Here is a 23,188-nt window from a genome sequence, read left to right as displayed (position 1 = left end):
AGTTCTTTTCAGGACTGTTCTATCCAGCTCTGTGCTCAATGTAGTGCAAAGATGGGGCTAAAAGAATGGCTTAAATTGAATATGCAATGTTATGCTTTGCTGTGGTCAAAAATGTTATAGTACAGACGCTCTCCACTGTGTTATGCACAGCTGACTGCTGCACTCACACCCCCTGCTTTTCCTGTGATGTTTTTGCATTTGTCCTGAATCTTACTGATTAAACATTTGGCAGTTTAGCTGGCTTGAATGAAATGCCAGGCAGAATTATCTGTGTCAGTTTAACAACACTTGTCAATTTTAAGGTGAGGAGGTTGTTCGTGCTGGGATGTTTCTAAACACAAGCTGTGGCCTTAATTAAATCTCAGTACAACTCCATTTTACAGTGTTGGAGTTGCTACTTGGGGAATATGACATATCATCGATAAACGTAAAGCAAACAGAGATAAGATATGTGGGAAATAAATTTAATGATTGTTTACTCAAGCTTTATATGCAGCACAAATATCGGCTTTTGTTGTGTATGTATGTTCAACATTGAGGTTTTTTTGCTGAGGTCATTTTAGTCTGACGTTTTCACAGTTTTGCTGTAAAGTTTTCTGAAAATTCCTACACAAACAGCAGTTAGACCTTAACATACCGTGTGAAGACATTTGCATTGACAGCTACGTTAACATTGTAGTACTTCTTTATACATGACCGTAATTAATGAAGCTATTCTGCATGATCTCTTGTTTATCATACAAGAACACTAAAATTAGATGACATGATATTGGAAAACTAAACTTGTGGCTGTTCGTGTGTGAGATGTTAATGATCTGAATTTGATTTGCTCTATAGTTCCAAAATACTTCTCTTTTCTGGGGAAAGTGAGAAAAGGATGTTTCTGCTATTGATAGAGGGGGGAAAAGGTGCTTAAGTTAGCGGTACAATTGACTTTTTAGCTGTATGTATTTTGTACTGAATTAAAATTGTAAAATGATTAACAACTTCATGTCAGCACTTTGCCCTGTTTAATCTCTCATTTCAGAAACTAGAGCTTTTCAGAGAACATTTCAGAGCTGTGTGTAATAAAGTGCTTCACCTTCCTGCTGGAATTCTCTTTCCGTTGGTGAAACCTGCAGTTCTCTTCAGCTCACGGCTTCAGATGCGTTCGAAATTATCCTCTGTCAGTGCCGGAGGTCAGCTGGCCATGTGGCTGTGGACGGCAGTAGGCAGTACAGAGCTGAAGGCTTGTAAAACTCCCTTCTCAAGCTAAAAAGTCGATTGTGTCGTTCATTTAACGTTAATAAGAGACAATGAAAACAAAAGCAGGGCCATTATTGTGTTTTTTTCCTGTATTTGTTCCTTGTATCCCCATTTTGTGTGAGGTTGGCTACTAACCTCGATGTGCCCCACAGCATTTTCTATGTGGCAAACAGCATCTCGGATTGCTTGGTTTTACACACACACCGGTAAAACCAATTTGCATCCGAGTGTCTCCGTTTCACCTTCTCCTGTCTTTTTTTTCTGCATCGGTTCCTCCCTCTTCATTGTCTGTCCCTACACTTCTCAGAACGTGTGCCTAATCGGATTTCCTTGTTTCGGCTCAATAGCAGATGTTGTTCAGTCTCATGGTGCTGTCTTCGTGGACCCTTCGTCCCCCTCCTCCCCCATTACAGCCCCTCACTGCCGGGGCCTGCGGAGAGCCAGTGAGGTCAGCATTGCCAGCCAGGTCTCAGGAATGGCAGACAGTTACACTGCCTCCAACATAGCCAACAGTAAGTGTCCCCACTCACCTCCCTCCGCCTGCACGACACACGGAGCTCACCGGCACGGAGCACCCACACGGCTCTCGCGCGCGCGTGGCTCCTTGGCCCGTCCCTGGTTAAACCAAACTGCTTCTCAGTTAGACAACAAATTTTATTTTCTGTCACTAGGCCTAAGGGCTGCTGAGATTCTTGCAAGGGTTTTAGGAATCTGGGCATTGGGAATTCAATCTTGGATTGCTAAACGCTTTGATTTATCACAAAAGGGTTTCCAAAGGGGGTATTTTTGTGTTTCTTTTGTGTGCAGCCTTAATGCACTACTATGTCATACCAGCAGAGGTCACTGAATAGTGAATAATGGTCACTGTTCCCCTCTTGACAGACTTGGAGCTACATACCGGGCTCATACAGTAGAGAAGACAGGATACTTTTAGTATGTACAGTATGTGAGTTCTCATGATTTTTGAAAAAGGCAGTTAGCATTAACTTCAGTGTGAGATGATGATGTTCTAATCGTAATGTACAGCAATGTCAGGTGTACGTTTTATATTAAAGGATATACACTGTACTTACTATCTTTTCCCGTAATTTTTATGAAGTACGTTAATCTGAATTTCATAGTAAATTAAATGATTAATTCCTTGTATTTATTCAACACATATAATACCAGAGGATCTCAAGAAACGTTTTACATATAGAATTGGACACCCTTCATCCTGCACTGAAGTGTAGTAGGTGATGGAGGGCTCATTATGCACCAGTAGACCCACTACACAGCAGATCAGGTGGACAATTATATCAAATGAATGAAGGGGGAAGTTTTAAGGAGGGACAGTTATGAAAGCCCACAATTTACAATTTAGGCAATACATCAGGATTAATGCCCCCTGCTCTTAAGTGCCCAAGTTGTTGGGACATTGGTTTAACATTTAAAAGATGGCACAGTGTCCCTGGTCACCATACTGCAGCACTGATTTGGAAATGTATTGCAGCCATAAAGGAGTCAGCTGTACTTTAGCTGGTGTAAAACAAGGCAGTCATATCTGGAGTCCTTGCCAGTAGAGTTAGTTGTGTCACTGAGCTGATATAAAGGGAACTGGGCAAAACAGAGATGCAGTGAATGTATTTTGATCTACAGTAGAAGCCCATTTTGCTTCACATCAGAGCATATTTGTATGCTTTGCTTTAAATTTTACTCTATTTATAATCACTACCGTTAAAGGTATCGTTTATGTGTTGAGCCCTGTAAAAAATCAGTCTGATCCAAGAGTAGACAGCTTTGCTTAACCGATTGAAATGCAAAATAATGGCAGAGAACTTAAAGGGATTTATCTAGGGACAACAGGACAACAGCATCCAAGAACTGAATGCTCTGTGAATGGTTGGAATATTTAGCGAGACAGGTTTGGCTTGCTCAGTAGCTGATCTCCTGGCCACAAGACGAGGAGGACTGAACCCAATTCAGAGAGCAGCTAACCAAGGGGCAGCTGCAAGGCGCAGATGGGGGGCAGGTGGGATACTAGAGACGAATGCAAAGAGAGATGTGTTCAATATATAGAGCTATTTTCCGTGATTATGGTGATGAGGAACAGCTATGCGAGACTGACTTGTTCGTTTGACTTCGTTTTCCCTCCTAAATTTCAGTTAATAATAACTTCCATTATTAATGGGGCGGGGGATTGGCCAGTGACTTTTGGGGATCTTAAAAATACCAAAAAAAACAACTAAATGTGTAATTTTAATTTAATTTAAAAAAGAATTTCCAAAGGCAGTTTTAAATTTGATTTATCATCCACACCCAGAGCCTCTGTTCAGCATAAAAATAAAATGCACAATTAAACAGTACATCTCACACGCCCTCGCTCATTTCTTTTCAGAAAACTGATTTAGAGATAAATAATTCAATCATCCCTGACATAAACCACAGTTTGTCCTTGACAACTCTCATGTTTCTTGTTTGCAGTTTCCTGTTTGCAAATTTTCAAGGGATAAATTGCATTTATCTTGACCACGTTTGCAGTGTTGTGCATACAAAGAACAGAATCTGTTTGCTGCATTTCTCTTTCATTGGTCCATGTTGTTTTGTGTGCGCAGAAATCAAGGAGCTTTAATGTTGTTTTTTGTCATATGTCAGGACTGTGGCCCAAAATGTTCCCCTTTCATCATATTCACAACATTCAGAACAGATTTTGTAATACAGAAGAAATTCTGTGCTGAAGGAAGTCTTTATTCAACGCAGAATACGATTTTTCGAATTGTAGAGCAATCATACAGTAACGCGTCTCTTCCCAACCCTGGACCTTGGGACCACAGGACCAGCTGGTTTCCATTCCAGCTGGGATCTCGAATGCATAATTAAAACTGTAATTGAACTAATAAGGTGATTGATTAGATCTTTTAATTGCTTTCTGCTCCTAGAATGTGCATATTTAAAGTGACTTAAAAAATATGTATAGGTGAATTTAAAATATTTTACTGTTGCTGTAAAACAATTAAAAGTGTCTAATTAGTAAATTATTACTTAAATCTGGGGGTTCAATTAAATAATCAAGGACTCAGCTGGAGCACAACCCACTGGACACAGGGATCACCTGGACACTGGCTGAGAAGTCTTTCTGTAGGGAATATCTAAAGGCATAATGCAAAGGCTCTTATAAAGACTAGCAAATGTTTGATGCTTTTTTACATTAATATATACCTGATAGCACTGCAGTTACTTGATCAAAATAATATTAGCAATGACATCACAAAGAATTCATTACAGGAATGAAAAAGTTCAATAGCCTAAAAATTGTGCAAAAGAAAAGTAAAATTCTGAGGCTGTTATCGTTGTCACAGTTTGACCACTTAAAATCACTGTGGCTGCTCCCTTTTCCTTTCTACAAAGGAAGGATTTATTCCTAGTGTTACTAATGTGTTTATTTTTTCATGTTTATTAATTTTTTTTTGTTTTTTGTTTTTGTTTTCTTAGCACAAGCATGCCAACTTAACCATTCCAAAAAACTAAGCCTTTTATCCCAACTCGCTCTCCCCTACAATAAGTCCTTTCTAAGAAGCCCTTCTCCCAAGTCCCATAGAAAGTCACAGGCAGACAGAGGCAGAGGCCCCGACTGCTCGAATCACGTAGAGAAGAGCAGTTCCTTGGGGCCTGTCCGCAGTCCTGGCACGATTTCGCTGATCCCGCCACTGGATATTGAGCAAGGTATTCTGGAGGGGGGAAGCCAACATTGACATCACTTCCTGTCACAGCCTTCGGAGCGATAGCCACCACCACTGCATTAGCACTTCTCTCCTGCAGAATCAGCCTCCCACTCCCTTCCCCCTCCTCTTCAAACTTCTTTAGTGTCTCGTACCCTCTGCAAATCACTGCTCTGCCTATCCCCTCCAAAAATCGAACCCTGTCCCGGCACTGCTGTCCAGTCAAGTCCACACTCGGCAGGGGCGTTTCCCGGGGGCGAGACACCCACTGTGGGCTGGGGTTTCGCGCCCACTCCACGAGCTGGAGGTTTTAGGATGAAATGTAGCACGTCAACCTGGAAATTGAGGAGGAAGGACATACCTCAGACACGGGCTCATGGGGAGTACCGATAGGGAAGCTAGTGTCCAGGGATTTGGCTGGTGAGGCTTGTGAGGCTCACCATGGCCAGGTGGCCCAGTCAGAGTGTCACTTTGGCCTCCCGGATGCAAAGGCCTTGAGAGTACTGAAGAGCCATGACTCTGTAGGTTCTCCAGGGTTTCTTAAATCATCAAGACACTAGACAACTGGAACAAAAGATTATGACCATTTGAAGCTAGTCAATCATCTGATCTATTGAGCACTTAAAACTCCAAGATGCTCCAGTCCAGCTTGGGCCACTCTTGTCGTAGCCGCCTGGTGTTAACTCAGCATTAGACTGACTTCACTTTACAGACGATCGGTGGTATTACAGCGCATTGCTCCCCAGCACTCGTAGCACTACAGCTGGACAGGGTGAAAGCTCAGATGAAATGCCCCTGCTTGCAAGTTCCACAGTAAAGCAGAAAATGAACAGGCGAAGCGCCTGGTGTAAGAGTTCTTAGTATAGCAAGCTTGTGTGTCTGTAATCTAAAGGAAGCAGACATGCAAAACAGATCAAGAATATAAGAACATAAGAAGTAAAACAACGACTACATCATTCTTAGCTATTACTGGAGGGCGTGTGATTTTTTAACAAATGCCCTGAGATGAAAACAGTTTAGCGTATGTTTGAGCTGAATGTTTATTATCTTTCAGTCCTGGAACCTTTCAAGGCAAAGCAGACACAGGGAATATCTGAACATCTAAATTACATTATTAAATACAAATGGTTTTTTTTATTACTTTTTAAAAATGCAGATGATAAAATAACATCCATGCAAGGATTTTTCCCCCGATTCCTTACATTCACAAGTGAGAATTGTTTGAGCCTACTTTTTAGGAAGATAGTTCTCAGGCCTAGATGTTGCTGAGGGACAGTGGGAGGTGCAGAGTTCATCCGAGAGTCAGATAGAGGGAGATCATGGCTCTAATGTCTTTGGAATGTCTGCCCTGCTGACACCGCCTGCTCCACTGAGTTCTTTTTTAATTTCTTGCCTTTTTTTTTTACTGGCGCAAGCTTCTACTCTAAGGAAAAAACTTACAGTCACTATTACTTAGTCGTGCTACGAGAATGCCTCTTGATCTGTAGTACTGTAGGTGCTTCTTTCTTCCACTGAGGGTTGATGTTACTGCCAAACATACCCTAACAAGAGTTAAAACTGGCCCTCTGCTTTTCTGTTCTGGTATGGGGGGAGGACCCCCACATCAACCAAGGATTTTGAAAAAAATGAGGGGTTCATGATCTGCTTTACTGACTACACAGGAGCCTTGTCAAGCAAATGCTTAAGTGACATTGTTGGAAAGAGTAACCTTGTGAAAAAATACACTGCCTCTCAGTATTGTGAACGGATTGTGAGAGGCCCCGTATCTCGGGCGGCAGTAGCAGGTGTTTGGCATCTGGCCGCTCTGAAAAGCAGTGCTGATGTGGATTTCTGTCCTGGCAGTTGCGGCGCGCTGGTGGGGAACAAAGAGGATTGATTTGGCCCTGTACTGCCCGGACGCGCTGACTGCATTCCCCACTGTAGCACTGCCACACCTCTTCCACGCCAGCTACTGGGAGTCCACAGACGTGGTGTCCTTTCTGCTCAGACAGGTAGGATTGTTCTGGGGGGGGGGGGGGGCATTCGCAGCACTACTCTCTCATAGACCAAGTGCTAGCACTTCAGCAAGCGTGTCCATTCCTGAGGAGAGTCCCAGAGAGTTTGGTCAAAACACTTGAAATTTGAATACGTGTTATACCCCATAAATAATCTGTTCTGGGTAACTTAATGCAACACAAACCTTAACCTTAACCAAACATTTTGTTTTTGTAATTTGTAAAAGGGGGGTGTATTGTAGTATTTATGGGCCTTAATATATAATTTTGCTTCTTCCCTTGGGCGGTGTGATGATACAGTTAGGAGGATGCTCATTTTTCTTTTCCTATCGAGGAGAAGTCCCAGCGAGTAGTTTTTGTTGCTGTGAATAGTTTCACATGGCTGTTAATCTATGTCTGTCTCCGGGTACAGTATGTGCCGAACAAAAAAAGGGTATTCATAAAGGTCTGCATGTTGATTTTAATGCCGTGCTCAAGTGTGCAGGACTGGGTGGAGGGCAGGCATGGCTAGCGATTTGGGGCTCAGCTCCATGAGGTACTGATACCTGTGCATTGATGATGGCCTGCAGGTGATGAGGCATGAGAACTCCAGTATCCTGGAACTGGACGGGAAGGAGGTGTCAGTGTTCAGCCCCTCCAAACCTCGAGAAAAGTGGCTGAGGAAGAGGACTCACGTTAAAATCAGGGTAAACATTCCCCGACCCTTTAAGTGTCCTAACACTTAACAGAGTGGACTGTCGAAAGTACTTTCACATGCTAGTTTCTAGGACTTATCTTTCCCATATAGAATAGCGACCCCTTATTAAAAAAAGCTACCCGATCTGCTCTATTGAGCAGAACACTGGGAGGTTCAGCTAGCTTTTTTGATTTATTTTTCCTTTTGATAATTACTTTAGCTTCTAAATGGACAGAAGAACCATCAGGTTGTACATCAGGTACTACACTAAGCACGTCCCCAGACTGGGGTCAGACGTGAGCCAGGCCATCCTGTTTCAGGTGCCTAAGACCCACATTCACAATTCAACACAGAAAATCTTCCACTTTGAGATTTCAATCATTTCTTTGGTTAGGTTAACAGCGCTGTTGCGCCACTTTGAAGTTTGTGTGTGAGTCAGAAAGGGCCTCTCTGCCAGCCGGTCTAAAGAGCGCTCGCGTGTTTCTGTCTGTACGCAGAACGTGACGGCGAATCACCGAGTGAACGACGCAGTATTCACGGAGGACGGGCAGCAGGTGGTGACCGGCAGGTTCATGTACGGCCCCCTGGACATGGTCACGCTCACCGGGGAGAAGGTAAGGCCGTCCTCAGAGGGCACCGGGGAGGGTGGAGAAAACGTCTGGGGAGCTCGGGCGCCCTAGAGGGCTCTGCCCCCCTCAAGAAATTGTCTAATGTAACTAGAAAGACGCCACTCGCAGGTCATCTTACCGGCACAACCTGCTTATTCCACCTCGCTCCGTGTTTGTAAAGAGAAACATTGCTTTTTGTTCTCAGTCTTGGAGATCTGAGGTCATAAACAGCTCTTTTATGGTGTGCAGTGACCAATCTGAGAAGAAGGACTGCCGTTGACTTTCCTGCTGGGGATTATAAGTTGAGTTCTGTTTAACTGCGTGTGGAGGATGCAGCAGTGCGTAGGCAGAAACTAGTGTATGCTTTGACCCACAGAGGGGTACTAGTGGTAAGCGTGGGGGAACATGACCAGAAAAGTCACATCCCGCTATGCGGAGAGGGTCTCAGAGGGCTAAAAGCAAATGCCGTGACGATCCACGCTGGTCTTGAAAAGAGGACGGGATTTCAGGCTCTTGTCACTCGTTGGGTATAACCGCTTTCGTGCTGTCTTTCAGGTGGACATTCACATCATGACTCAGCCCCCGACTGGGGAGTGGGTCTACTTCGACACCGAGCTGACGAACAGCAGCGGCCGCATCTCCTACGTCATCCCAGAGAGCAAGCGCCTGGGCATTGGCGTGTACCCCATCAAAATGGTGGTCAGGTACGGGGTTTGGGGCCCCATTGAGGTCCGTCTAGCACAGGAGACAAAGCAGTGTGCCCCCACAAAACACCAAAGCCACGACTCGGGAAGTTACTTGACCTTCTGAAATGGAAGCCACAGCTGTGAAAAGCAGAGACACAAACAGTTGTAAGCCCAGATGTCAGGGTCCAGGTGGTCCTGTTTTTTGTTTCAGATACCGTGTGGTGGAAATGTAATAGTTAAATACAAGGGGGTGGCCTCAGGTGAGTTTGGGGTTGAACGAGGCCAGTGTGCGAGACAGGATTGATGACTTCCTTTCTTAATCACTGTGGTCCTGATGAGGACGCGATGACCACTGCAGGAAGCTCTAAGCTCTGCTCTCCTTCACGCAGGGGTGACCATACATACGCGGACAGCTACCTGACTGTCCTGCCCAAGGGGACGGAGTTTGTGGTGTTCAGCATCGATGGCTCCTTCGCCGCCAGCGTCTCCATCATGGGCAGCGACCCCAAAGTCAGGGCAGGAGCCGTGGATGTTGTCAGGTAGGAGCTCCAGTCGGACCAGCACCTCCCAGAAATACTCCTGAGGGCAGAGCGGAGAGCTGTCACTGCGAGCAGTAACAACCTCCAAACGCGGGACTCAATTTCATTACCAAAAGGACAAAAATGTGCAGGTGTAGGATTTGGAGCATGTCTGGGAAGAAGATGATTTAAGTGATGGTGCAGCTTGGGCCTTCTGAGCCACTGCGGCCAGGACAGGTGCTTGCCCCCGGCGTCAGAGGAGCTCAGTGGCCCAGATGTCGCTGCCGTAATTTTGTAGCGCCATGTCACTTGATTCCTGGTCAGGGCACATGGTGAGCAGGGTGCTTGCTGGAGCTGCTGCAGCGATGCTTGCAACTTGCCAGCCACCTGTGGGCTTGGAGTGATGCCTCAGCTCTGCAGGGGCGCTGCCCCTCCTGATGGGTACCAGCAAGGGGTGTGTCTGCCGGTCCTCGTTCACCCCACTCGGGTGCAGGAATCTTTGGAAAGCCGAGTCTTAAAACAATAATATTGTAATATTGCAATATTCTTGCTTACCACTTCTACATATACCAGGAGGAGCTAGGATCAGTAAGATAAGATCATTTTATTGGCCATATAGAATTTCTTGCATTAGGAATTTGACTTTTTGCATACCCCAGCTTGCTCTCCATGAGACACACAGACAGGGAGAGAGAAGCTTGGGGTCAGAGCGGAGGGTCAGCCATTCATAGGGCACCCCTGGAGCAGTTGGGGTTAAGGGCCTTGCTCAGGGGCCCAACGGAGTAGGATTCCTCTGCCGGCCGCGGGATTTGAACCGGCAATCCTCCAGACACAGGCGCAGATCCTGTGCCACAGTGCCACTGCTCCACCTGTAGATCCCATGAGTCCTCTTCTTCAGCTGTTCTGCTGTACTAGCAAGTAGTTGGTCAGGCGAGCACAACTGAACGTGTGCGCCTGTCGCTGTCTGGTAGGCACTGGCAGGATCTGGGCTACCTGATCATCTACGTGACGGGGCGGCCCGACATGCAGAAGCAGAGAGTGGTGGCCTGGCTGTCGCAGCACAACTTCCCCCATGGCATTGTGTCCTTCTGTGATGGGCTGGTCCACGACCCCCTGCGCCACAAGGCCAACTTCCTCAAGTCACTCATCACCGAGGTGAGAGCGGCACCCAGGGTGTCTTGCTGTTCTAGTTAATCAGTAACCAAGCCCTCTCCTAGATCCAGGAAGCTGATCTGACAAAGTTTAATCCTAACAACTCTGATACTGTTCTGATACTGACAGAATCACTGTGTCTGCTGTACCCTCTAGGGAGCATTTCTGTCCTCATGGTTGTAGTTCATGTCTCTACGCAGTGGGATCAAATTCAGATCCCATGAAAGGAGTAGGTCTGCATTTATCCTTTATTAAAAATATGGAAATTAAGTGTTGCAGCAAACTGTCATTTTAATTTTTTTTTACAGATTGACTGACATTGTGGGGCAAATGGGTTGGAACAGACAGGAAAATAATAATGCTTTACAGTTAACACAAAGCTCATAATTCTTAAATCTTATCTTTTTTCTCCTTTTGCCTGTTAGTCTTATATGAAGATCTATGCTGCATATGGATCCACAAAGGATATTTCGGTGTACACATCCATTGGATTGTCGCCTTCTCAGATTTACATTGTTGGCCGACCCACCAAAAAGATGCAGCATCAGTGTCAGGTAGGAATCTTCTGCAGCAGGAGTTCGGAGTTTTTCATGCCGTAACCGTGTCTGTGTGTGAACGGCAAAAGAGGCGGGATTAAATCACTAACCGCTAAATCTTACTCCTTACCACCACATGGATGCCCACATCGCGTGGTTCTCAATTCACAGAAATGTGGAGTTTTGAAGCTGTGCACAGAGCGCTGGCCACAAAGCCTGCCTGATGTCAGCTCATCAGTCTGGTGTAGATTCCCAGTCTTTCTGCAGGCCATAATCTAGGTCCCACAAGCGCGACGCCAACATGTATCTCCTCTCGCAACGTGGTTCACAGAATTTCCAGAATCACTAGCGGCCGACGACTTGAATTTTTATTTTTCTGCTTTGAAAACTGTCTCAGCTGGTGTTCCAGTCAGCGAAACTAGTCTACACTAAAAGATTTTAGGCATTTAGGCATACCGGGCAGTAGATGAGGCCGGTTTCCTGATTATCCCACGTGCCTCAGAGGTGTTGGTCGTTCTTCATTAACTAGACCCCCGTTCTTCCCTGTTCTTCCCAACCCGACCCACCCCTCTTGGCTGTGTCTCTTGTGCCGCAGTTCATCACGGACGGCTACGCCACCCACCTGTCCCAGCTGGAGTACAGCCACCGCTCGCGCCCCGCCAAGACCAGCACGCGCATGGTGCTGCGCAAGGGCAGCTTCGGGCTGGGCGGCAACACCGACTTCCTGAGGAAGCGCAACCACCTGCTGCGCACCATCTCCTCCCAGCCCGGCAGCAGCCCCACCCCCGCCCACGCCAAGCCCGAGCGGACACAGAGCCAGTCCGACAGCGAGAGGGAGCGCGAGCGCATCGAGCGCAGCCAAAGAAGCATGAGCATCGCGGCGGGGTGCTGGGGCCGGAGCAGCAGCACCAAACTGGAAGCCGGAGCGCTGGGTCAGAAATAGGCCGAGCCGGGAGAGGACTTTCGGCGGCAAAGGGACTTGGGACGGGAGCAAAGTGGGGGGGGAGAGCGAGGAGCAGGACTTGGCAAGTCAGTTTCGGGGGACACATCCGGGACGGGGGGTGGGGAGGATCAGAAGCAAATACGGTGCTACAGTTTTTTTTAAAAAAAACAGAAACAGCATCAACAAAGGAAAGGCGTCGAAGATACAGAGAAGTTGTGCTTTGAGCATCACAAAAAAAAAAATGCAGGCCTTAAACCAGTGCTTGGTGTTCCTGTGAGGAACATTAGCTCTCGTGACTTAAAATGGGGGGAAAGAGAACCACGGGAAAGAAGAGTATGCTTTTGGATGAAACGTCATTTGATCAGGAATGTGCTAAGTTCTGCATCTTTTCTTATCCAGGTTTCAGAGAGACTCTTTACATGTAAATACGTGCCTCCTTCACCTTCGCAGTATGTTAAGAAAGGTCAGTTTGGGGTGTTGTTTGTGTGCAGCCGGTGTGGATCTTTTCTGATGGTTACTTGAAATTCAGTGCGGGAGAATTCACTTGTATACATATTAAAGACCAGTGGTGCTTCTTTAGAATCTTGCTGTAGAGTAGTACTAGGCAATAATGAATCTCTCAATGCATATGTTACAGATCTACAGAACACATTTTTTAGCACGGCCTGCAGGTCACCAGAGGCCTTAACCCAACACATTTCCTTCCTGTGTGAGATCAAAAAAAATGGTTTACACTAACAATATTAAAAAATAAAGCAGGGGTGGTGTGCAGCAAGGGATCTTTATTGCATTAAGAAAAGTAACACCTTTCACTTTTTTCAAAAATAACTTGTCAGTTTTTGAGAATGTCTTTGTCTCTGGAAACTGCTTGCAATACCTCTAGTAGTGTGTCCTTCAGTCTCTCCAAGAGTCTGTGTCACACTTGCATTGACCCTTTAAACCCTCCTGAAGCACACCAGTCCTCATTTGCCTGGAGCGCAGAAGCAGTTTGGAAGAGATCACTTTCTTAGGTGTCCGATTCAAGAGAGATTGTTTTAGAGATAGCTAGGATTAAAACCGAACATTGCTCGTCAAATAGACTGTCCCACGATATTCTGGAATGATTTAGTCTGAACATAGCTGAAACTATGATGGTCTGGGCAAATGTGGGGAAAAAAAATGACTACTGCTTCTTATCAGAAGGGGCTTTAATGATGCAAAACAAGTTCCGTAACATTTTGTCTTTTCAAAGGAACTCTGAAACTTTAAGAGCTTCTGACAGGCTATGTTACTGTAGATCTTCTTGTGCAACGTACACTTGCACAGCATAAATTCCACTTTTCATCTTTTAGTAAAGGAGAACATTTAATTGCGTGCATGCCTTAGACATGCAGAGGAAGTGGTGAGCTTTGGTAAAATCAGTGCATTTAGAGAGGGCTAACTGGTTCGAGGTTTGCCTGACTGGCAGAGGTGATCATGCGGGTTTTAAATGAATCACTCTGCAGGAAAGCACACCTGGGCTTCACCTTGACCTTCATAAAAGATCCATACCTCTCCACAGCTCCACTCACACCTCCACGTTCTCTAGCGGAATGTCCTGGGGGCAAACTGTATCAGCAGTCACTCAAAATCAACAAAACAGCCAAATCTTTTTTAAAGCTGTAGTAGCTCAACTGTATAACCTCATTGTTTTTGCACTAACTTTAGAATGGAGATCTTGTTACCATCTCATGTGGCTACATGTTGTTATCTGTAGTGCATGATAGCTATTATTTATTGCCTATCCCGGATGTGTGTGTGCGTGCGTGTATACTTTCTTAACTTTCAGGATATAAAAAAAAGGTAACGTGCCAAAAAGGCAGTACATATGAGTGATTAAGTATGGAAGGGGCCATATCCAAGCTTTCCATTATATTACAGCCAGGCCAGAGCTCTGGACTTCTATTTTTCATTATAGTTACGTGATTTAGTTCTACAGACGTTTTAAAAATGGATTAGCTATAATCCAATCTGTTAATAAATTCTGGGATCAGATTTCCCCCCAGAATTGAAATTATGATCTCATATAAATCTTGTCATCTATATGAAATGTGCAGACATGTCAGGGGTGTTTTATTATTAACAGTTAGCAATTGTGAGAGTATTTTGGAACTGTGATTTTTTTTTACAATGAAGTTACAAGAAAAATTCCAGTATAATTTTGTGCTTTAAAAGTTAGAATGATTTGCCTTGTACAGTATTATATTTTTGTTACAATCTGTGATTTTGCAAAACACTGGAATTGGTAATAATGTGTTCTTTCTGAACATGTGTGGCATTATATTATTACAGTAATTATTCTGGAAAATTTAGATATGGCCTAAAACCAAACCATAACTGTAGAAGGCAACTGAATATGAGCATAGGAGGATGGTAAATAACAAAATTGCAAGCTCTTTGAAAACTAAATGTGTAGATAGTGTAAAGATTCTGTAAATGTTATGAAAAGTAGGTCTATACAGTTGAAAGTTATTTATTTATGTAGATATAAAAGGTGATGGATCCTTCAGGTTTTATTATATTTAAAAATGTAGCCTTTTCTGTTTCAGATGTATAAAAGTTATTTTAATGGACCAAGAATAATGTATCTTGTCAGTGTGTATAAGTGCAATATTATCACTCTTCATAGCTGAGAAACAGAAAAAGAACGTCATGTGCATTGACAATCAGTGTACCATGTGTACTGGGTCTACACTCACTGGCCAAAATATTAGGAACACCCACCTCCCGGATAACATATTTAGCCTCTGCATGTAGCAATACTACAGCACCAATGCTGACCTGCGATCTAAAGAGACCTTGTCACACACCTCAGAAGGTCTTGAGATTTCTGCTGCTCTGTCACAGCCCATTCTTCATGCAGGCCTGTCTCCAAGCACTTCAGTTGTGTCAAGAGCCATTGTCAGTGCGAATGAATGGCAGGAAGGTGATAGCAGTCTGTCTCACGCTTTACAAGTTAATCATGCATTGTCTAATGCCGAGAGAGTCTGTTCATTCCTCATATTTTGGGTAGTGAGTGTGTAACCCCTTTGATAAACCCATAGCACCATATACAGTAATAGCCTTTTTCAATTACCAATAAGTAGTACTATAGCATACACACAATAAAATTGTACCCTTTATTACAAGTAGATAAAATAGCATCTTATCCGTTAAGTCAGAATCCAACAGTGAAGAGATCTATACATCTGTGAATAGACATGCTAAGTAATGGGTGAGCTTGTCTGGGAGCCAAGCAATATCTACATGTTTTCCTAAAAGTTGTTTAAAAGAAGAAACAATAGTACTTTTGTGAAAAAGAAATGACTTATCCTGCATATTCTAAGTGCAGTAAGGGGGTTTTACCTTGTGGGGGGGTGACTTTTTGTACCATGTAGCTTCGATCTACACAGCAAAGAGAGGCCCGTTTCCGGCTTTATCTTCAGGAAATCACCCCCTGCAGAGGGTGGGGATGGTGTAAAGTGGTTGCCAACAGCCATCAGAATGGAGCCAACAGATCTTGCTGCCAAACTATTGACGGGTAAATATAGTACCAAGGGCAGTCTACAATGTGCAGAAGTATTTTAGTCATTGTTGGTAAACTAGGGCACAAAATTCAACAAATGGGTGAGCACACGCTGATATTACTTGATGCTAATTTATCTTGGTTATCTACACAGTCCACTAATGCCACGTTTCCTTTTGTGTCATCTCATTTCAAATTTGAGCTCTTTTTCTCGGCTCGCCGTTTTAATTTTTGTCCCCATCAGATCACTGAAAAGCAGAAGCCACTCCACTCACTGCACAGGAGACCGAGCGCTGTCTCTTTGGCACAGCACACACAGCAGGAAGCATGTTAGCCTGCCACAGCACTGGGCTCTCACTGGTGTGCCATTGTTTGAAACTTCCCGGGATCAGATTGTATGAGAAACTCACAAGCGACTTTGCTGCAAAAACCCTGAAGCATTCAGCATGGATTCTGCCTATGTGGTTCAGTGGGACCTGTAAGAACTTTCTTCTGAAATACAGTGTGGGGATGCACTGCAACAAACATACAAAAAAATGCTCTTGGTCAAGTTGCCTTAGGAGACTTTACTATGCCTGTACCAGAGATGGCATAAGATATTGCAGACTGCAGAAAGTATTAAATAGGCAAGTCGCAGAGGACCCTAGAAATGTTCTGCAGTAGGCCAGCTGAAGCAGATTTTTCCCTTTGCTGTTCTTAATCTGAGAAGAAGCCGGCAAAGCAGGACAAACATACTTACTGAGCGTTTCGCGTCTTTCAGATATCCTGGGCGAAGATGTTTTGAAATATTTACTACTGTCCCTTTACTACTAAAACATTTTATAATAAGAAAAAATATTTTTAAAGGTTTATATTTTACTAGGTCTATAGTCTTGCAAATATTACAGACCTTTTTTTTTTTTCCATTTAAATCAGTCCGATCGAATTAATCGTATGTACAGGGTCCTGATAGATAATACACCACATGGTCACCATCAGCAGGGGAAAGCAGTTTTGTCCACATTGTGAATCTGTACCAATCACTGAAGTTCACACCACACGACCAGATATAGAAGAATTTTTAGTTATTTGACTTGATATAGCTCACAAAAAAAGCAGTGTCCATTTTATGCTGTAAACAGTACTTCTTAACCAGCAGGTCTCCTGAGTGGTAAGTACTCCGTTCCAATTATTGTTCAATATCAATAGCTCTACTAGTTAGCTTTGCTGCAGTAAATCAGAAGCCTTATGTTTCCTTTCATTGTTTTATCTCCATGAATATATTGATGAATTTAACGGAAACTTTTGTATGTTTATTATATTTTATTTATATGGAATTGTCAAATATGGGCGTAGGTTAACACAATAAAAATACTTAAGATTTTCCTAGATATGAAGGATGACTGCATACCAATTGTAACATCAACACTGAGAAATAAATGTTTCCAAATTCAATCTGCTGCTTAACAGTTTTTTTTTATTTTACTGTATTGATTTCAAAATAAGTGTGTTAAGATAATGTTTTAATCTACTGTGTAACACTTCACACCTGCATATTTCTTCTTTCCTGGCTGTTAGTGCAATGTTCTAATGCCTGGGTGTGCTTTGTGTACAGTATCATTGTATGTAATGTGGATTAAAAAAAATTGGACAGCTATTTTATTCTTTACTTGTGTTCTATGTACAGTGTATAAATAAATATTAAAAGGTTAAAATGATTCACACATCATAGAGGTTTTTTTCCCTGCTAATTTATTTATCTTTGTAAAGTACTAAAAATTCCCATCTGCAAGGAAATAAAAATTGGTCTTGTACATGTGAGGACCTCAGATCATTAAGCATGAATAAAATACCAGTCAAGTTGGACTTTTTTATGCTGGAGATGATTTTAGGGTCAAGCTGCAAGATGGGCCAGAGGTCTCCAGGAAAATAAGTCTTTGATGGTTGAAAGGGATGTAGAGAGGTGTTACTTAGCATGTAGAGTGAGGCTCACAATTGGAAGGTGAATATATTGGCTCCTGATTCTGTGGGAACCCATACCAAAACCATGAGCAAGGTTTTACCATGTCCAGGGAAGGACTCCTCCCACACAGCTAGGCTAGGCTCTGCTCACAGGAGGCCAGAGAGAGGAGGACTGTTAATGAGGAAAGGGCAGAACTTTATCGATTCATCCCCAACCTCTTCTGGAAGGACAGCCCGTCACCCATGTTCGCTTGCTGTGAAAACACAGAAGGCATCTACTTTAGTGTCCTGCCCTTGTCATTTTCCTTCCTAATATTATTATTTTCTAGCAGACAATAAGCTAGCTAACCAAGATGATGTGCCAGACATGTATAAAAAGCATTTAACACTCACGCACACATAAAATGCTTATAAGGTGAAAATTAAGTCTGGCACCAGCAGGAAGAGCAAGACTACAGCTGCCCCAGGCACAACGAACCAGCATGCAGGCAGTGTGGACACCAAGCAGCAAGGAAGGTAGCCTGGTGGCCTGACCATGTCTACAGTGAGGAGGAGCAACAGGCAAACCACACTGCCAGCCTCAGTCAAGCACACACTGACAAATACAGGTCAGAGCCGAGAGACCACAGCCGCTGTCTGACCGGATGAGTGCCGAACAGGCGTTGAAAGGTAGTCTGGGAAAATGTGCACATGTACTTCTAACTGACACATCTGCTGCTCTCTTGCCTTATACAGGGCTGATGCTGCAGGAACTGTGATGTATTCATTATCAACTTGACAATACTAGAATAGCAATTCCGGTGCATCTTTCACTCACAACTGTCAAAGTTTATTACTCGGAAACAGAACAATTCACGGAGAACATACTGCAGCCTTGGAGTAATACAAAAACCCTGATTTATCAAAAATAGGATTTGCTTTTTATTTCTAACAATTACCTGTTGATGTCTGTCCAAGTGAGACACTGGATTAGATTAAGGCATTCATAAAAAGCTTAGAACCAGCTTACTTAGTGAACCAGAGACTTAGTTTGGCCTAGAAATCAAAGCTACGAGTGTAGAACTCATGAGTGATTTAAATGTTAATTTCCAAGGGCAATACAGCCAGATAACTGAGGGAATACAGTAAGAAACCTAGAAAAAGCATGCAAAGGAGCTATAAGGAGTGTCAAATATGTGTAGTTTGACACTTACCACGAACTACGCATACTCCTAACATACACACTTGGAGCGGTCTGTGGACATGACTGTGAACAGAAGAATTTGTCACGAGTTTCATTCGGTTACCTTATTGATCTCTTTGTGTCTCTCCTTGCTGACAATTTCTTCCAGTATTTCTCCCTCTCCCCTCACAAGCCTGTGACCAAACAAAAGAGTTTCGTTGGGAAAAAAATATTTAAACACTGGCCTAGGTCAGCAACTAAGCCCACATTTCAAAAACCCTTCACAGCAAGACGCGTAGTACTCGCATCTGTGGCAGCTACTGTTTGCTGTAAACCAGGCATGAACACGAATAGTGCTCAAAACACGTCCAACAGTGCATTATTATTTGTCATTATAAACTTGCAAAACAGATGCCAAAATCCTGGCCACTGTACAGCACAATTTATAAAGTAAATACAAAAAGATATCAATTAAATTCAGTAAAAAAATAAAATGACAAAAAAAAGAGGCAGGCAGGGGTTCATCAATTTCCCTACGGGATTAATAAAGTATTATCTATCTATCTTAGGTGTGCAGAACGCAGTGCAGAGTGAAAAAGATGTCAATCGAACAGCAGGATATGCGTAGGTCAGGAATGACTGCAGTAAAGAGGTGTCATCGAGCGGAGTGAAGTATCTCTTGAAGGACAGTGTGAGACACATCACAGGTGCTGGCTAATAGGAGGAGTCTTAGGGAGGTGTTGAAAGGTGGTTGAAGACTGAGCAGTTCTGATTTCAATGGGTTTTTATTCTGCTCCAGTAGAGCCAGGGATGAGACTGAAGGAGCCCTGGGGGTGGGGAACAGACGGGACGAGTGGTGAAGGCAGCGAGAGCTGTAAATGAGTGTGTCGACCTGGATGTGTCCAGCTACAGGAAGCCAGCGGGCAAGTGTCACGAGAAAGCAGGTGAGCGCGGCAATCCTGAGAGCTGAATCAAGCTCTCCGGGAGAGCACTGGGGCCTGGACTAGAAGTCGGTGGGGAAGGGTCAGAGCTATGGCTATCGCTCAGTAAGAAGAGCAGAGATGGGCTGGGAACAAGGGAGAGGAAGGGGTCGAGGCTGGCTCTGGGGTTCTAGACAAAGGAGGAGGGGGAGAGAGTGGAGGAGCCGAGAGGCACAGAGATGGACAGGTTGACAGAGGAGGGAGAACAGGGAGTGGAGAAAACAAGGTCTGATAGAAGCTGGGTGATGATGTCAGAAAGATGCGAGAATGACCTCTTGATTTAAAGATTTGAAAACAAACTCCTTCCCATTAAGTCAATTCCCAGCAGAGAGATGCTGACAGGAAGAATGCCAGGTCTGGAGGCGGCTTCTCTGGCAAAAATGTAGTAGTCAAACGGAAAGAGAAAGTGATTATACTGCAGTGCTTTCCTGGCACATGAAAACAACCCAATTGTCCGGAGGGAATGTCTCTGAACCAGTCCTGTACCTTGTCCTGCCCGTCTCCGGATCCACAACCCTGCGGATGACACTCTGCTTGGCATCCCACTCCTCCTTGGTCATGGGCCTCTTAGTGGCAATTCGTGCCTTCTGCTCATCTGTCATCACTGTGAGAGAGACAAGGCTGTGACAGCACTGCAAAAGGCTACAGTCCACTTTATCTGCTGTGCACACAGAAACTGACTATGCAAATATTAACATATTAAAGGCTATGCCTTTATCTTTGGATGCTTGCAAAGATACAATATCTCGGAAACCATTATAAATCAGAGTAATTAGTTTCAAAGTACAATAATCAGTTCTTACTTCTGACTCTTCAACTCCTTTACAGTTCAAGATTTTCATGTCTTAATATTACATGTGAAATTAAATCTAGAACTGCATAAAACAGATCTAAAAAGCTTTCTACAGACACTAGTGTAACACTAAAGTGTAACATTATAAATACTGGAGACACCATGAGTTTGTTTCCCCACATTTCTGAAGGATCTGAATTACTTTTTTTTCTGGGACAATATAAGTCAAAGCTGTCTTGTTACACTGGGACGATGCTTGTTGATGTCACCGAACTCTCAAGAACTACTTTCTATTCAGAGGTATTGCTATAGATGACAAGACACTGAACCTTCCTGCTGCCTCTGGCCCTACTCACCTGGCCTGAGCCAACCGACCTTGCTCACCTGGCCTGAGCCATCTGACCCTGCTCACCTGGCTTGTGCTCACCTGACCCTGCTCACCTGGCTTGTGCTCACCTGAGCCATCTGACCCTGCTCACCTGGCCTGAGCCATCTGACCCTGCTCACCTGGCTTGTGCTCACCTGACCCTGCTCACCTGGCTTGTGCTCACCTGAGCCATCTGATCCTGCTCACCTGACCCTGCTCACCTGGCCTGAGCCATCTGACCCTGCTCACCTCAGTTCTACCTCTGCTCACCTGGCCTGAGCCATCTGACCCTGCTCACCTGGCTTGTGCTCACCTGACCCTGCTCACCTGGCTTGTGCTCACCTGAGCCATCTGACCCTGCTCACCTGGCCTGAGCCATCTGACCCTGCTCACCTGGCCTGAGCCATCTGACCCTGCTCACCTGGCTTGTGCTCACCTGACCCTGCTCACCTGGCTTGTGCTCACCTGAGCCATCTGATCCTGCTCACCTGACCCTGCTCACCTGGCCTGAGCCATCTGACCCTGCTCACCTCAGTTCTACCTCTGCTCACCTGGCCTGAGCCATCTGACCCTGCTCACCTCAGTTCTACCTCTCCTCACCTGGCCTGAGCCATCTGACCCTGCTCACCTCAGTTCTAACTCTGCTCACCTGGCCCGTGCTCCACTGATGCTTCACTCTGCCATGTCTCCAGTGTGGTGGGAGGCTTGTCCACTAGCAGGGCAGGAGTCTGAGGAACAGCAGCCTTCTCTGCTTTCTCCATTCTCTTCTTCAGCTTCTTCATTTTCTTCTTCATTTTCTTTTGCTTCTTTTTCTCCTTCCTTTTCTCCTTCTTCTCCCTGGCTTTGATCTTCTTCAGCCGACGCTTGGCCTTCCTCTTCCTCTTGGCCTCACTGTCACTTGACTCCGCCGAGGAAGAGGAAGACGAACCAGATGAGGAAGAGGAGGAAGAAAAGGAGCTTCTCTTCCTCTTGGCTTTCGTCTTGTCTCTTTTGTCATCTGCCAAGCCAGAACACACATCATGCTTTCATTTTAACTCACATCCATCTGGAAATGGATGTGAGTTAAAACTTGAGTCTTTGGTCAGCACGTCTATTTTTCCCAGAGGGGATGAAGTAATGTGTGACAGGGGGGGTGGGGGTCAGACCTGGCTTCTTGCTGGAGGGGTGCCTGCTTTTCCTTTTAGGAGAAGGGCTCGTACTGCTGCTGGAGGAGGAGGAGGAGGAGGAAGAGCTCCTCTGTCGTTTCTTCTTCGCTTCTTTTTTCTCCCGGGCATGCCTGCTCTCACTCCTCCCCAAGGACTGGTCCCGGGACCGGCTGCGATCCATTGGGCTGTGCAGCCCGGTCCAGCCCAAGATGCCTGGAGGAATATAAAGAGCTGAATCTGTTCCTGGCAGGCAGCACAGCTCCGGGTCCACGTCAGTCTAGGGGAATCTCCTAACAGGCGATTAAACAGCAACGAGAATACGCCCTCTACAGGCCAGGATGATCGAGATTGTGATCGCATTATTACACATTCGCTTGTGCCGTCGATAAAGGTTCGTAAGCAGGCAGCTTTGAAGGGTGAGACTGCAAGTCTCCAAGCCGTTTAGTAAGAATCAATGTAATCATTCTACCCGCCAGGCAAATGACATTCTGTTAAAGGAAAAGATCACCAGATGGAGCAGTAAAGGTCCCGGAATTGCACACGTTTTAACATCTAAATGCATACCTGAAACTGACAGATACGGAACTATCCCCAGTTGTTAAACCTGGTATAAGGTCACCCTCCTATTTTGTAATGATACCAAATATATTATTTTTAGAGAGGGTAAAGTATAAACCGATAGGTAATGTCACATATCCATAATGATATTTCCTGCTCATAATTAAAAATAGCTGTTTTTCGTCACCGATAATAAGATGAAAAGCAATTAATGGTACACAATTCCCTGTACGGGCGACGCCACGTCAATTAGTTGTCCCGATGCAGTCCGCACGCATGCGCAAGTGGCAGAAGGCCATATTCTCGCTCCGGACAGAATTTGGCAGCAGATTCAGTTGGAATAAAAAGAAATGAAATTTCTTACTTACCCTTTAACCACTACTTAAGTACTTCACTCCTGTTGACACTCGGTCTCCCAACACATTTAGTAAGCCGCTTCAAAAAGGTAAGTTCCTTTTATGCGTTTACTAGTTTCAATTAAATCTGTAAAATGCATTAACTAGTTATACATTTAGCTTTACTCTAAATAGAATATGTAAATATGCTTTGGAAGACAGCTAAGTATATTTTAATTAATTTGTAGGTGGATTTGTTAACGCCGGATCTAAGACTACTGTTCCATCATGTTTTTATACCCCAAACAATATGTGCAACGGCCAATAA

General features: G+C 44.5%; 2 protein-coding genes across 8 annotated transcripts in view; one reads left to right on the top strand and one right to left on the bottom strand.

The window, feature by feature from the left end:
- The window catches only part of pitpnm2 (phosphatidylinositol transfer protein, membrane-associated 2), a 103,998-nt gene extending 86,711 nt beyond the window's left edge, over window positions 1–17,287 (top strand). For 5 of the 7 annotated variants that reach the window (XM_088935522.1, XM_088935524.1, XM_088935525.1 and 2 more), the window contains 10 exons: window positions 1,593–1,757; window positions 4,717–4,947; window positions 6,786–6,934; window positions 7,507–7,623; window positions 8,111–8,227; window positions 8,777–8,925; window positions 9,297–9,446; window positions 10,397–10,580; window positions 11,003–11,131; window positions 11,709–17,287. In XM_088935522.1, coding sequence (XP_088791648.1) covers window positions 1,593–1,757; window positions 4,717–4,947; window positions 6,786–6,934; window positions 7,507–7,623; window positions 8,111–8,227; window positions 8,777–8,925; window positions 9,297–9,446; window positions 10,397–10,580; window positions 11,003–11,131; window positions 11,709–12,056 — 1,739 coding nt within the window. In that variant the 3' untranslated portion in view covers window positions 12,057–17,287. The remainder of the gene's footprint in view (window positions 1–1,592; window positions 1,758–4,716; window positions 4,948–6,785; window positions 6,935–7,506; window positions 7,624–8,110; window positions 8,228–8,776; window positions 8,926–9,296; window positions 9,447–10,396; window positions 10,581–11,002; window positions 11,132–11,708) is intronic. The other 2 variants (XM_088935523.1, XM_088935526.1) reach the window with 2 other exon arrangements.
- arl6ip4 (ARF like GTPase 6 interacting protein 4) lies at window positions 12,780–23,182 on the bottom strand. Its single transcript, XM_088935532.1, has 6 exons — window positions 22,894–23,182; window positions 21,968–22,180; window positions 21,472–21,819; window positions 20,149–20,266; window positions 18,807–18,876; window positions 12,780–17,774 (listed from the first exon to the last, which is right to left on the bottom strand). Exons 2-6 carry the CDS (start codon window positions 22,146–22,148, stop codon window positions 17,718–17,720), a joined length of 774 nt encoding a protein of 257 aa, XP_088791658.1. The 5' UTR covers window positions 22,149–22,180; window positions 22,894–23,182; the 3' UTR covers window positions 12,780–17,717.
- Between the last annotated feature and the right edge of the window lie 6 nt (window positions 23,183–23,188).

This window comes from Atractosteus spatula, chromosome 17, assembly GCF_055471065.1.
Source record: "Atractosteus spatula isolate fAtrSpa1 chromosome 17, fAtrSpa1.hap1, whole genome shotgun sequence".
Taxonomy (NCBI): Eukaryota; Metazoa; Chordata; class Actinopteri; order Semionotiformes; family Lepisosteidae; genus Atractosteus; species Atractosteus spatula.
Note: the sequence above shows the minus strand (reverse complement) of the source record. Positions and strands in the feature narration are given on the sequence as shown.

Bases quoted from the DNA above. Each gene is read 5' to 3' on its own strand.
- arl6ip4 (XM_088935532.1), bottom strand. From the start codon at position 22,148: ATGGATCGCAGCCGGTCCCGGGACCAGTCCTTGGGGAGGAGTGAGAGC. The intron at 18,877-20,148 runs GTACAGGACTGG...GTTTGGTCACAG, and splicing joins CCGGAGACGGGCAGGACAAG to GCTTGTGAGGGGAGAGGGAG. The intron at 17,775-18,806 runs GTAACCGAATGA...GTGTTTTCACAG, and splicing joins GACACAAAGAGATCAATAAG to CAAGCGAACATGGGTGACGG.